This window comes from Puma concolor, chromosome D2 (assembly GCF_028749965.1).
Source record: "Puma concolor isolate L17-30 chromosome D2, mPumCon1.1.hap2, whole genome shotgun sequence".
NCBI classification, from domain to species: Eukaryota; Metazoa; Chordata; class Mammalia; order Carnivora; family Felidae; genus Puma; species Puma concolor.
The window spans coordinates 62613548-62628400 of record NC_141677.1 but is presented as its reverse complement, the minus strand read 5'-3'; the positions used below and the strand labels follow the sequence as shown (position 1 = coordinate 62628400).

General features: G+C 47.6%; 1 protein-coding gene across 2 annotated transcripts in view; it reads right to left on the bottom strand.

Moving 5' to 3' along the window:
* PDCD11 (programmed cell death 11) overlaps window positions 1-14853 on the bottom strand; it is a 44063-nt gene continuing 29210 nt past the window's right edge. Inside the window, exons 22-36 of one of the 2 annotated variants that reach the window (XM_086680766.1) lie at window positions 12811-12919; window positions 11160-11249; window positions 10829-10931; window positions 10255-10432; window positions 7392-7448; window positions 6757-6879; window positions 5531-5653; window positions 4814-5117; window positions 4482-4598; window positions 3633-3782; window positions 3179-3423; window positions 2287-2455; window positions 1560-1713; window positions 937-1102; window positions 1-345 (exon numbers count right to left, since the gene is read on the bottom strand). In XM_086680766.1, the coding sequence (XP_086536892.1) occupies window positions 174-345; window positions 937-1102; window positions 1560-1713; window positions 2287-2455; window positions 3179-3423; window positions 3633-3782; window positions 4482-4598; window positions 4814-5117; window positions 5531-5653; window positions 6757-6879; window positions 7392-7448; window positions 10255-10432; window positions 10829-10931; window positions 11160-11249; window positions 12811-12919 (2260 nt within the window). In that variant the 3' untranslated portion in view covers window positions 1-173. Of the gene's footprint in view, window positions 346-936; window positions 1103-1559; window positions 1714-2286; window positions 2456-3178; window positions 3427-3632; window positions 3783-4481; window positions 4599-4813; window positions 5118-5530; window positions 5654-6756; window positions 6880-7391; window positions 7449-10254; window positions 10433-10828; window positions 10932-11159; window positions 11250-12810; window positions 12920-14853 lie in introns of both variants that reach the window. The other variant, XM_025918062.2, reaches the window with a different exon arrangement.

Sequence of the window (14853 nt, the reverse complement as noted above, 5' to 3'; positions counted from 1 at the left end):
TAAGAAAGCTCAAGTTCTTTTCCATCCTGACAGGATTACCCTAAAAGGTGCTGCAGAAAAAGCAACACTTAAATAAGAGTCCTCAGACAACACAGCTTTTCAGCCGCCCACACGCCTGAGATTCGCCAGGGCTGGCCCCCTGCCGACAGTGGTCATCTGAGGCCCGCGGGCCACTAGTCCTCCAACACGGAGCTCTTGGCTTCCACGTATTCCAGGGCCTTCGCCTTCACGGCCTGCACGTCCTTCTCAGTGCCGTGTTGTTTCTCATAGTCCAGGTAGCGCTTGAAGAAGAATTTCATTCGCTTGGGAGCCAGGCTGAGATGAATGACCCGCTCAAAGATGTCCCTGTGAGGAAGAGCAAGGCAGCATTTGCCTGTTGGCCCCCGGCCACTCGACTGCTGGCTAGCTGTCACCCACTCGCCCTCTGGCCCTGGAGCCAGGCTGTCTGTTTTCCAGCACTCTCACATCTGTCTTTACATTCATTGCCATTTTAAAGTCCTAAGGTGTCCATGGGAAGATAGACTGCCACCCTCTTTCTAGATCAAACACCCACAGGCTTGGGCAAGGCACTAGTTCTTTCTGACCTCAATCCATCCATCCCTAATCCTCTCTGCCTTGTGGAGACACAGGCGACAACAGCAAGCCCATGAACATTCTCTATCACCAGAAGCAGGTACAATGAATTATGCAGGAAGCCCAAATTTCCTGACTCCCACACCAGGACCAGCCTACCACCCACCCCAGGTTCCAGATACAGAAAAAGAGGTTGCAAAGTGAATGCCACAGGACCTGGTATGTCATGTCAAAGATGTTCTTCAGAGAGTGTAAGAGAACCGGGGATCCTGGAAGCTGACTGTGGGGCTAAAACTTACACACTTGGCCAACGTCCCCCAATCCCCACAGTTAAATCAGCCCCGATCTGTCTTCCCCTCTCACCGGACTTCCTTCTGGCTGCCATGCTTAATGGTCATGTCGATGTAAACCGACCAGACATCGGTGCGCTTTGGGTAGGTGCTCAGTGTGTTCTCAAAAATGGCTTTGGCCCGTTCCGCATCCCCTAGCTGGAACTCCAGCTGGGCAAACTTGGCAATCACATCCACATCTGCAGGGAGAGGACAGCTCAGATACACAAAGCAGACAGACCCCTCACCACAGCACAATGTGCTACATGTCAGACACCATCTGACCCCTGACTCCCTGCTCCCAGGTTCCAAGATGACAGTTGGGACAGTGGGGCAGTTTAGGGCCAAATACACAGATGGGTACTGATCTATGACTTCCACTGGAGAGTCTCTCTGGGCCCAGTAGGGAGAGAGGGCAGGGGCAACAAAGTTAGCACTAACTGTTTTTTGTTCCTTCATCTTTGAAGTTTAGCATCTGAAATGCAACACATGGTTACGTCCATGAGCACGTAATCAATAGAAAAATAGTTATATGCCCTCCACTAGGCTTTCCCAACACCACACCCCGCTCAGAGAAAACCCCCAATCCCTACGTCCAGACATCAGAGAGCCTAATGTGATCCAGAATCAGGCTGGAAGGTGGGGATGAACACTCACGCTCTTTACTGGGCAGACACTCGAGGGCTCGCTGCATCACACGGTGACTGGCCCCAGCCTGGCCCCTCCGCAGAAGAAAGGCACCATATTTGATCCAGACAGATTTCTCCTGCCTGAATCGCTTCAGCATCCGGTTGTAGAGCTCACCAGCTTCCTGTGGGAAAGAAAAGGTAAGCTACAGAGTGTGATACAACAGAGACAGGCAGCAGCTATGCTCATGAGGGGTTAGACGTAGCCTCAAACTCCAGTCACTGTGCAGGCCCAATTCTAGGTGCCTGAGGGAAGCAGAGAGGCTCACAGAACACATGAAGGAGCCTTACAGGTGAGGAGTCTCCCTATCAATCCTGTGCTGCATGGAAGTCCAAACAGGAGAAGAGAGAAGGTGAGAACAACATGGGGGCACACGAGAGACAGAAAAGGGACACTCTGCCGAGCTGCTGCCTCATGGCTGTAAACCCAAGGGATATACACCAGGGGTCAGCTGTCCCTTCACTTCCTTCCGCTGCCGGCTGCAGTCCTAAAGTAGAGGGGGGAGGAAATGACTCCACCCACTTAGAAGCCAAACAAGTTAGGGCCCAGATGACACATAGCAAGCCTGTGGCAGGGCTGTATCCAGAATGGGGGAATTCATCCCTGTGACTTCCCTGCTGCCTCTGTGCCTCCTAGGAGTTAGTTTCTGAGCAACTAAGGACCCTCCGGCAGCGGGCCACCCAGATCAGACTCCTACCTGGAATTTCTCTGACTTGGTGTAGATGTCAGCCAGATGGAGAAAGACCTTGAGAGGCTCATTGTACTGCACAGCCCGCTCAAAGACCTTGGTCAGTGACTCCGGAGAGCCGTACATGTTCTCTAGATTCAGCAGAGCCACCCATACATTCAGCTTCTCCTGCTCCTCTCTGGAGAGAAAGTCAGCACATGAGCTCCATCACCTCAACCCAAGAAAGCCCCCACTACTGCCCAGGGATGCAGACTGGAACTATTTCTTCGTTCCCTGGCTCTATCCACATCCTCAGTTTCCAGCCCCTAGTGAGAACCCTGAGAAGCCCAGTCCCCACTGCAGCTCACACAGAAGCAGAACACCAGCCCCTGACTGTGGGGGTTCCCCTGGCATCTGCCTCCATTCCTAGAAAGGAAGCCCACTAAATCTTAAACTGGCTAGATGTTTGGGCAGGAAGGAGCAGAATCTTCTGGTCTCTCTCTCCAAACTAAGAGAATGAAGCAAAGGATCACCATCCCTCCTCTTAGCGGTCAGAAAACTCACTCTACCCTGTGCCTGGAAATGGCCACTGAGAGTGTCTGCACCCAGGTACGTGGAGTTATTTCCCTTGTTCTACTTCTGCTCCAAGTTAGGCCCTTTATTTCAGTGTAGGGACTCCTGTAAACCCTTAGCCACTTCAGTGAAGGAGACTATAAAATATTAATGAGCAGATCTGTTTCACAGATGGCGCAGCAATGAGACAAGCCTGGGAACCTATGGGTGCGGGTGGCGGCCACCCAAACTGCTGTCGGCCTGCCGAAGAGGAAATGACCCACAGGCAGCAAGCTCTGCAGCCGGCGGAGACACAGCCCTCCCTTTCAAGAGCCACCCCCCCACCAAAGCAAGAGGACAAGTCTGAGACCTGAAGGAAATGGTCTTGAGAGCCCTCTCAGCCACGGCCCGGGCCTTCTCGATCTCTGTGGCCTGCAGGTGGAAGGCCATGTACTGCAGCCACAGGATAGAGCTGTTGGGGGAGCTCAGCAAGAGTCGGTCAAAATCATCTGCGGACTCTGGCTGTCGCCCGGGATCCATCAGTGCCTCCTCAATGCGGGACAGCTCTTTCTCTGCCTTCTGCTTCTCCAACATCCTTTCCTTCTTGCTCCTCTTCTGCTACAGAAGGCACAAAAGTTAGTGAGTAATCTGCTCCTCAGACCCTTGCAGAGGTCTGCAGTTGAAGCCAAGAGTTGGCAGGGCAGTCAGTGAGCTCTGTAAATACTCCCCGGCCTGAGATTGCCCCGCCCTGCCAGGAGGGACACCCAGGCCAGGAGAGAGCAAAGAGAGACTAGCACCAAGGGGTCCCCTGCAAAATACGACACCGTGGACTGCTGTGGCTTGTCGTCCTCCTCACTGTCTGAGCTCTCTCCTCGAGGTGGTAAGGCCGGGGTCAGAGAGTCTAGCCCCACGTCCCAAATGAAACCGGAGGACAGCTGTAGCCGGGGCACTTCTGCTGGCCTGGTTGGCTTCCCCTGAAGGAGCACAAGAGGTGTGTGAGGAAAGCACTCAGCTCGGGCTGCACCCTGTTCCGACCCCATCCCACCTGGAGGAGCAGGGGCTCCCACCAGGCCCAGAGACCCTTGCTCCCTCCCAGGGCCAGGCTAGGCCCGCTCCACTGGAGAAACCACAGTAGTGATGTGAAAGCTTTTCTTGTAAATACATTTATTTAGGCAATGAGCTTTTAAGACATATGTATGCAAAAAAACAAAAAACAAGAAAACAAACAATCCACCACCACCAGCAGCATACATATGCATACATATATACACATCTGTGTATAAAGTGCCATACACGTGTAAGGAGATAGTAGAGCCAAGACAGAGAGATAAGCGTTCCAGGGTGTAGAGATGTTAGTACCTACAGTCTGGGCAGCCCTTCCTCAGTCCTAATGGTACTGTCCCCATCTTTCAGAAGGGGATGCAGGTTCAGGAAAGGTTAAGCCTCCCCTTTATCTGCCCATCCCACTAATTTAATTCAGCTCCACTCAATAAATACTGATGAGAATTTCTTTTATGTAGCCCCCTCCTTGGATAAAGCAGTGGCCCCACCTGGTCACATTTTACAAGAAGTGAGAGAAGAGGGTGGGCCGGAAACTGCCCAGCTCGGAGGCAGGAGACCAAGGGCTTCCCTCCCCAGGGCCGCCTCCTCTCTCCATCAAGGCTGACCCTCACCTTGGGCAGCACACTCCTCTCTTCCACCTCCTCTTCCCCTTCCCGATAATACACTTCAACACCACTGTCGTCTTCCTCTGACGGAGCAGCTTTCTTCTGCTTCTTCTTCACTCCTTCCTGAGATGACAAGAGGGAAAGATGGCGAGTCACCCTTCCCGCCCAGGGGAACCCGCTGGCGGCAATGCCCCCTCCTCTGCCCCTGCTGGCACCATCCAGCGCCCGGCTCCAAACTCACACTGCTCTCGGTCTAAGAGAAGGCCACGTGGCATCTGGCTGGCTCTGAAATGCTCTCCTGTGCCCGTGAGGGAGGCCATCCTCCCTGAGGGACGTACCTGTTCACTTGCAGGCTCCCGGCGCGGCCGCTTGCCCTGCTTCTTGGCCTGCGGTTTCTGGGACTCGCTCTTCTCCTTGCCAAGCGGCCGCACTGCCTCCTGCCCTTCCTCATTCTTCTTCCCTTTCCTTTTCTGATTCTTCTTCTTCTGCTCTTCTTCTCCTTTGTGCTCTTGCTCCTCTGCCTCCATTTTCCTCTCCTCTTGCTTTAGAAGTGGCAGTCCTAGGGAGGCGGGAAACACGTCCGGCTTCCCAGTGTCACCGGGGAGGAATGAAAGCTCTACCAGGTTCTTCTGGCGGTTCAGGCTACAACAAGGAGGGAGGACAATGAGGACAACAGAGGACAGCAGGCTCGGCAAACAGCCCAGGCCTTTCTCTCCTGATCGGTCCAGTTTTCCGGGCCCTGTCCTACCTACTTGCAATCCGTTCAGTATTCTTTGGAATGACCTGTGCATTTCCCATGCTGAATAGTAAAATACAGGGGGCAGCTCTGATGTCCCCTTACCCTGTCCCCAACAAGTGCCGACGCAGAGAAAAGTCTCCACGTCGACTTCTAGGAACTGAGGCTGGGGCGGAAGTAGAAGGCTCCAAACAATGGGATTTTGTTCAGCTGAACATTGCACCAACACTACCTAAGCCGTTAAGTCTAGTTTACCTCTTGAATCTCCTCCCAGGGCTCCTCGGAAAAGAGGGCGTATGGGGGTGGGGAAGACACCTACCTCAGGACCTTGGCTGTAAGCAGCTTCCCTTCCGGAAGGTATCTGTTATAAAGGGCTTTCTTGGACGGGCTGTACTGAGAGACATGTGGGTATTGGGCCAAACCCACAACAGAGGGGCCGAGGCTGACAGGAGAGAGACAAGAGTTGTGTGGTCACAGGGGTGCCTGGGTGGCTCAGTCAGTTAAGCATCCGGCTCTTGATTTCGGCTCAGGTCATGATCTCACAGTTTGTGAGATCATGGCCTGCACTGGGCTCTGTGCTGACAAGCATGGAGCCTACTTGGGATTCTGTCTCCCTCTCTCTCTGCCCCTCCCTGCTCACACACTCTCTCTCAAATATAAATGAGCATTTTTAAAACATTAAAAATAGGGGCGCCTGGGTGGCGCAGTCGGTTGGGCGTCCGACTTCAGCCAGGTCACGATCTCGCGGTCCGTGAGTTCGAGCCCCGCGTCGGGCTCTGGGCTGATGGCTCAGAGCCTGGAGCCTGTTTCCGATTCTGTGTCTCCCTCTCTCTCTGCCCCTCCCCCGTTCATGCTCTGTCTCTCTCTGTCCCAGAAATAAATAAACGTTGAAAAAAAAAAAACTAAAAAAAAAAAAAACATTAAAAATAAATTTAAAAAGAAAAAAAAGAGTCCTGTAGTCATAAATACAAGAGAGTCCCAGCCTAGCCTAGTGCCTCCACTTTCCTAGGGACCCAAGTTGTGACAAGGATTTATGACACACACAAGTTCCTGGCATTCACAAGGATAAAAAGAGCTCTGTAAACTAGAAAAAACTATCAGGCATAATGAAGATGGGACCGAAGGGCATTTTCCATCGCACACCAGAGCACCACAATGCATCTATCACGAATGGCCAGAGGAGATGAAAATGGGGAAATCGTAGCAGAGAACGCTGTGCTATCTGCTGGTTGTGAACGTCATGTGATTTCACTGAACAGTTACAAATCACCATCAAATACCAAACCAAAGAAAAACCAAATGAACTGAAAACTGAAATTGGACATGCCATGCTCTTTGGTGTCCAAAACACCAGTAAGAATAATTCAAAACGCTTTTAAAAGTATAAAACATCTCAGAATTTACAAACTGGTGGGAACTCATTGACTCCCCTTCCTTCATATTGTCTCCAGAGGAGGTGACCAAGGACCACCACAGACCACGGACCAGCACAGGCCGGGGAGGGCGTCGCATTTGGCCCACGCCCCCACACTCCACCTCACTCACCCAAAGAGCACACCGTGCGGCTGGACAGACTTCACATAGCCCCTCAGGAGCTGCCCTTCCTGAATATCCTGGATGGAGTTAATCTCAGCATCAGTTATTTTGCTCTTCGTCTCCGGGTTTGTCCTAAGAATGAAAGGCTTATTATGTACACATACCTCAACCCTCCCTTCCCCATCCACTCCCAACTCACTTGTGATAATCAAACTCTACATCCAAGAATATAACTCTGGACCTGACTGTAGGATATGACAACCTCAGAGCCCAGCCCCACTCTCTCCTGAAGTCCTGTCAGCCTTGGCCTCTGAAACATCCATTTCTAACCATGGAACGAGAGGACTTCAGGCCAATCCACTTCATGACATGCCACTAACTACGGAACCCTGGGAACCAGATCATCTTCCCTTTCCAGGGCCACTATGTGGCCACCTTGAACACCACATTCAGATGTCTGAACCTTGCCCTGGGCAGCAAGAGTCTGAGCAGACACGTTCTTCTGGCAATGTGAATGGCCACAGCTTTTCTGGATAAAGATGGGGCAAGGTAGAAAGTGCACAAGCAGAAAAGAAAGGGGGGAAGCCCAAAGTTCTGTGCAGCCTTTCCTCAGTGCCCTCCTTGTCTCCACCACAGACACTCACCTAGACGATCGCAGCGACAGAGTCAATACATGGTCTGTAGCAGACAGGACGTAACACCTGGAATGAGAGCAAAAAGAGATGTTGACTTTTCAGCATCCCAGGAAACAGCAGAGGGACTCAGCCTCCTCTCCACAAGGCTGATCAACAAGCAAGAGTAAGGGGACATGACACCTGGGCTCTGTTCTTCGTTCTGTCAAGAACGTGCTGAGGGACTCTGCACAAGTCACCTCCCTGAGCCTCAGTTTACTAGTCAATCACTACCTACTCTTCTTACTCAACAAAGGTGCTGGGAGTAGAAAATGAGAGGGGGCATGGAGCCCTCGGGAAGAGACACAGCCATGTGGTGGGTACTCAGGAGGTGTCAGCAGCCTGACACTGGGTCCTGGCAGTGTGCAATCTCAGCCACTAACCACTGGAAACCATGACCAGTGACGACCTAGGTGTTAGGGCAGGATCACGGCAGCAGATCAGAGGATAACAGATCAGTGAGTCCTAAGCAGGGGAGGCTTCTAGGAGGGAAAGCAGAGTTTACTCTTTGGTTAAGGTTTCCAAACTTCGTTCGTTGAAAACAGCACTTAGCAACCCAAAGTTGCAATTTCAAAATATAGAATCTTAGCAGTAGAAAGGATCTCAGCAACAGTCCAAAGTTTTCCCATGACACACACCTGCCTCCTAGCCCACAGCATCCTCATTCCCAAAGCAGGGGGGACCTTGAGGGATCATCTACATTTAGGCAATTAATTTATTATCCACATGGGGCAGATAAATCACAACTGAACGTGACTCACAGGTTTGGCCACAATAAAATGTATTAAAATTAAATACTTTGCTAAAAGTCACATCTGCATTTTTAAAAAATGTTTATTTATTTGAGGGGGTGCAGAGAAAGAGGGAGACACAGAATCCAAAGCAGGCTCCAGGCTCTGAGGTGTCAGCACAGAGCTGGATGTGGGACTCAAACCCATGGACGGTGAGATCGTGACCCGAGCTGAATTCGGACACTTAACCAACTGAACCACTCAGGCACTGCCACACCTGCATTTGTAAGCCCAAGAGGAAAAGCAGAGATGACCCTGGATTTCTCATTCCTTTTCTTTTCCTAGGCCCTGGCTATCTCTGTGCTGTTTAGCTCAGATAAGTGGTTGTGAATTTATTAGGCAGGTGCTAGTGGCTAGCACACCTGAGGTGGGAAAGAGCATTATGACTTTCCAGCTCGTCTCCTCAAGGCCTCTGCTCCACTGTTAGTCAACTTGGAGTCTCAGAAGTCTGTACTATGTCAGGCCGAAGTCCGCCTCTTCAATGCTAATTTATTCGCCCTATCAAATGACTTTAAAACTCTGAACCAGGCTCATTTTAGTGCACAAAAAATACCCCATAAAGCAGCTCCCAACTGCAAAAGGTTACTATCTTTCTGCAGAGAACACCTATAGATCAATTTTTTTCTCATTAAAAAGATGAATGCTTCAATAGGAAAACAAGCAAGCCACTTGGACAAGCAAAGAAAGCCAACCAAGAGGGAAAATGACAGTAGGAGAACTGCACACCAAAATGAGAGATCAATTTTTGCCTAGTCAATGGCTGAGACTAAATATCAAGAATAGCCAGTTTTGACAGGGATGTAAGAAATAGTCATATTTATTGTTAACGGGAATGTCAATGAGCACAGTCTTTTCAGAGAGCATTTTGGCAAAATGTATAACATTGTTTGGCCCATTAATTTTACTTTTGGGAATTTACTTCACAGATATACTTATGTTCGTGTCCAAACATATGCACAAAGATACTCACTTCAACATTACATCCATCAACAGAGGTTTAGATAATGACAAAAGAAAGAAAGAAAGAAAGAAAGAAAGACCAAGAAATGTTAAAAATAAGGTAAAAGAACAAAGTAAATTTAGATATACTAGCACAGGAAAAGAAAAAAGTCCATGATAAACTGCTATGAGAGAACAAGCAAGTTGCAGACTATATATCAAATGAAATTCTATTATTACATAGAAGAAAATTATACCTACAAAGTCCTGAAGAATAGAGACCAAGGTGTATAATGGTGAAAAATGGTGGAAAAAGAGGGGAGCATCAGAACTTTTCTTCTTTGGGGCACCTCAGTTGAGCGTCTGACTTTGGCTCAGGTCATGATCTCACATTTCATGAGTTCGAGCCCCACATCAGGCTCTCCGCTGTCAGCACAGGGCCTGCTTCGATCCTCTGTCCCTCTCACACTGTTCCTGCCCCACTTGCACTCTCTCAAAACAAAACTTGTCTTTTTTTTCATACTATTTTTTCTGGTACAAAATCACCTATCACATCTATACTTTCTTTCTTTTTTTTTTTTTTAAAGAGAGAAAGCAAGTGAGTGGGCAAACTGGGGAGAGGGGCAGTGGGGGGGGGGGTGGCAGAGTGAGAGAGGGAGAGAGAGAGAGAGAGAGAGGAAGAATCTTAAGTAGCCTCTGCACTGCGCTCAGAGCCCGACACACCCCTGAGCCAAAATCAAGAGTTCAGACAGTTAACCAACTAAGCCACCTAGATACCCCTCACATCTATATTTTAAAAAAAGAGAAATTTAGGGGTGCCCAGATGGCTCAGTTGGGTAAGCATCCAACTTCGGCTCAGGTCATGATCTTGTGGTTCGTGAGTTCAAGCCCTACATTGGGCTCTGTGCTATAGCTCAGAGCCTGGAGCCTACTTCAGATTCTGTGTCTCCCTCTCCCTGTCCCCCTCCTCCGGTCACACTCTCTCTTCCTCTCTCAAAAATAAATAAACATTAAAAATAAGTAAATATATATGTAAAAATTAAAAAAAGAAATCTATAATCCCACATAGAGCTGAAAAGGGAAAAAACACAAAAAATTTGGCCTACCTGACAACCTTCTGGGGGATGAAGTCTTCCAGGGGCATCTCTGAGTAGGAGTCACTCACGTGAAATATACTAACAGTTCCCATCTTCCCAAAGGGGAAGGAGACAGTCAGCCCCTCCTTGGGAGTCACCTTCACCACTCGGCCCATGGCCACTTCCCCTTTCTCAAGCTTGTGAGGACCTGGTAGGAGAATGAACCAGATTCAGGGAAGAGAAAGTGAGCCAAGAAAGAAGGTAGAATGCTGGCCAACCACAGGCTGGGTGGACCAGAATGATCATGAAGACCCACATTACCATGCCATGTAGTCAGGAATCCCAGGGCCATGTGGTGGACAACCCCTCCTGAGACACTTGAGAAAACCAACTATGTTGGTAAAGGTGACTCAGACAGTAGCAGAGTGACACAGGCCAAAGAACAAAGCCTCAAGAGAAAAGGTGTTCCCAGAAGGCACATACTACACTGGGCTTTCTGAGGACCCCAATACCTGAGACATCCTTAAACCCAGACACTACCTGATGACTCTTTCCCACTCCTTTCTACCCCCTCCCTTCCCTGACCAGGCATTCATCACCACACCTATAAGTGAGAGACACAAGAAGGCCTTGGAAGAATCTGGGCCAACCACTGTAGCCTTCAGGGCCTGGCCAATCCGGAACTTCTTATCTGGATGTTTCAGAACCTGGAAGGACAAGAAAATTCCTTTCATGTTTAAAGAGAGGTCTGTCATTTATCCAAAACTACTGTCAGTTATCCAAAACTACAGCACTTAAGTCTCTATATCAAGTATCTCCCAAACCATTCCCTGAATAAGTACATGGTTTCCTGTACCCACTGCAAACATATACCAGACTCTGAGTCGAGCTTAGGGAGCCTGGGTTTCCTCTCCAGGGATCTCAAGCACACTGACCTTGAAGCTGAGAGAAGTGAGCAACAAGGGAATCCTCCCCCGGATGTCTGGAGCAATCTCCACCTCAAGCCATTTCTTAACCACGTTGTACTAGAGAAAAAAAAACAGGAAGGGAAATGGAATGGGATGGGATGGATATAAACATCTCTTTTCCCTTCATTAAAACACAGACTCTCCTAAAATCATAGGGTTGAAGGGGCCCTGTTCCAAAGGGACAGGAATCCACCCTCTACACCCCACTGCCTCTGCCATTCTCTCATTTCTCAGGCTTCACTCAGAGTCTAGCTCTGAGCCTTTGCTAGGCTAGCCGACCATGCATCCCTCCTGGTGCCTCAGTTGATAAGAAGGCTAAAATGACCGCAGAGATGGCTTTAAGCAGCAGGAACAATTTCAATGACCACTGCAGCCTTCTCCAAGCTCAGCTGTGCCCAATAATGGTTAATCCTCTCCAGGGCTCAACATCTGATTTCTTTTTATTTTTTAATTTTTAACATTTATTTATTTTTGAGAGAGAGAGAGAGAGAGAGCGAGCACCAGCAGGAGGAGGGACAGAGAGAAGGAGACACAGAATCCCAAGCAGCCTCCATGCTGCCAGCACAGAGCCCAACACGGGCCCTGACCCCACAGACCACAAGATCATAACCTGAGCCAAAATCAAGAGCCAGAAAGTCAACCAACTAAGCCACCAAGTGCCCCTAAATCAATTTAAATTTTGATCCTTCGCTGTTTATAGGGTCCTGCCCTAAACACAGACCCCCAATTTTCTAAGTCAATTCAACAAGACATTTATCAAGCAACCACTATGTACATGGCATCACAGTGATAAATAAAAACCAAACCCCACCTTCAAGATTAGAGTCTACAAAGAGTAAGTCAAATAAATATGCAAATAACCAGAGCAACAGAAATATGCTATAGGAAAAAATAGAAGAATGAGTAATATGGGGAGATTATCTGTGCTGGGCCATAAAGGGTTGTAGGAAGAGAGGGTACTCTGGGTAAAGACAAGAAGGGAAAAAGAGAAGGTTTCCAGGGTGACTGGAACACAAGTTATATGAGGTCAGATTATGAAGAGCCTTAAGTACAGCTCTAAGGCATTGGGGGTTTATGAACCCCACCTACGGACAATAGGTAACTATAGGGATCAAGCATCAGTGACATGCCCAGCTAGAATGCTTATGAAAGAAGAATCTGGCAGCAATGAAGAGGAGCTATCCCTCAAGGTCAAGCCCCATCCAACTTTTTCTCTGATACATCCCAACCGGTACAGTTTTCACTATCTCTTCCTTTCTTAAACTCCTGTTCCACTTGGGATTAGAACACATAATCTGGCACCCAGGTATGCATTATTTTGCATTGCACTTGAACTTCATCAAAGGCAAGCATCTAGAATCCAAGAGCGCATTCACTTTAAATCTTGCTCTATATTGCTCTTTCCCTTTTATACAATTAATCTATAAACATGCTGAATTGTGAGTTGCTTGCTAATTGTTTCATGTTTAGCTCCTCCATTAGGGCTTCTGGTCTTCCACAAACCGGCATGGTAGCAAACAGACTCAAATGTCTAGTGCTAATGGCCTTTGTCTCCAGCTCCTCCCCCACTTTCTTCTGAAAGAAGGAAGCATCACACTGCAAGGTGTGCACAACTCACCTTCTTCAAGAAGCAAATCACAGTCTGTCCAGCCTGGTACTGTTTAATCTTCTCCAAGGGGCTGACAGTGTGAGTGTTGAGAGCAGTGCAGCCATCCTTCTCCAGCTCACTGTTTGTAGAAAAGCAATGGAAACAGTGGGCCAACCTCTGGATAAGGCTTCTAGCTTGAAACCAGCTCCCCCAAATGGCCATAGATTGACTGTACCCCCTCATTCATGCCCACCTCCCACACTCCCACTTCCCTCCTCCAAGGAGAATGTTCATAATACCTGCACGAGAGATAATCTTTTCCATTTCGCTCACCTAGGTACGAACAAGCTATAAAGTAGTAGCCTACAATAACCTTTACAAATTTAGGAAACAAAATTGTTTTACTTCTTTCACAATACTTTAGCTATTGCTTTATAGTTTGCAGAACTGCTCTGTCAAATAATCTCTCACTGAATCGTGACAACAATCTTATGTGTGAATTAGGCAGGGTAGATATTCTTGAACTCATTTTATGCTCTTGAACCAGGAGTTGAAGTCAGGGTTCTGACTCAAAAGTCCAGGGCTCCATCCCCTATGCTACTTTGCCATTATCATTGTCTTGATTCTTTTTCTTCTCAGGAAAGCAATAAGGGGATGTGGTTATCAGCCCACAAATCACTTCAAAGGTATCACAGAACTCCCAACTCAAGTAATTTCTAAAACAAAACCAAACTTATCAATAAGACGGTACAAATAATACTGGTAAAACTGTAACATATAACAGGCACTGGTGACTACAGAAAAATGGAAACCTTCATATACCAATAAAAATTACAAATGCATATACTTTATGATCCATTAATTCTACCCTACAGAAATCCTGGTACAGATGCCCAGTAGAATGAGTTCAAAGATGTTCACTGTGGCATTATTTATAAAAGAGAAAAACTGGGAACAACCTTAAATGTCCCCCATCAGATGGCGAACATACAGAGTTGAGCCCATTCATACGATGGACAGCTATTTTCACTACACGCACAAGAGCAGATCTCAAAGACAAAATTTGGAGAGGAAAAAACAAGTTGTAAAATATTAAGTACAGCATGACATTTATGTAAAATGTGAAAACCACACAAAACAATTTTATAAATATATGTATGTATATGTGTACATATAATTGAAATACAAAGAAGTTGGATACATATCAAATTAATAATGGGGAATCCATCTTCTGAGGGTGCAGAGAGAAGCCTCAGGAAGGGAACATCTGTAGAATGTTACTTCTTAAAACACACACACACACACACGCACACACACAGAAAATCTGTGTGCCTGGCACTGTAATAGACAATTTATATACGTTATCATAATGCTTATATGGTAGGGGGCGCCTGGGTGGCTCAGTCGGTTAAGCCTCCGACTTCGGCTCAGGTCATGATCTCACGATCCGTGAGTTCGAGCCCCGCGTCAGGCTCTGTGCTGACAGCTCAGAGCCTGGAGCCTGTTTCAGATTCTGTGTCTCCCTCTCTCTCTGCTCCTCCCCTGTTCATGCTCTGTCTCTCTCTGTCTCAAAAATAAATAAACATTTAAAAAAAATAATAATAATTAAAAATAAAAAATAAAAAAAATAATGCTTATATGGTAGAATGAAAAAGCTTATTCCCTGAACAGATGCCATTGGAATGTCTCTGTTATTGGCTAAATTGTGTCACTCCCACCTCCAAGTTCATATGTTGACATGCTAACCCTCAGTATCTCAGAACATGAATGCATTTGGAGATCAGGAACTTAAAGGGGTGATTAAGGTAAATATGAATGTCAGGATGGGCCATAATCCAGTCTGACTGGAGTCCTTATAGGAGGATTAGCCTACAATGCAATGACAATAAAACCTGATTAAAAACCGGACTTGAATAGACATTTCTCCAAAGAAAATATAAAAAAAAAAAAAAAAAGACCAACAAGCATAGGCCAAGGCACTTCACATCACTAACCATCTGGGAAATAATCACCACAGTGAGATTATCACCTCGCACCTGTAAGGATGGCCATTATCAAATACACGGAACACAA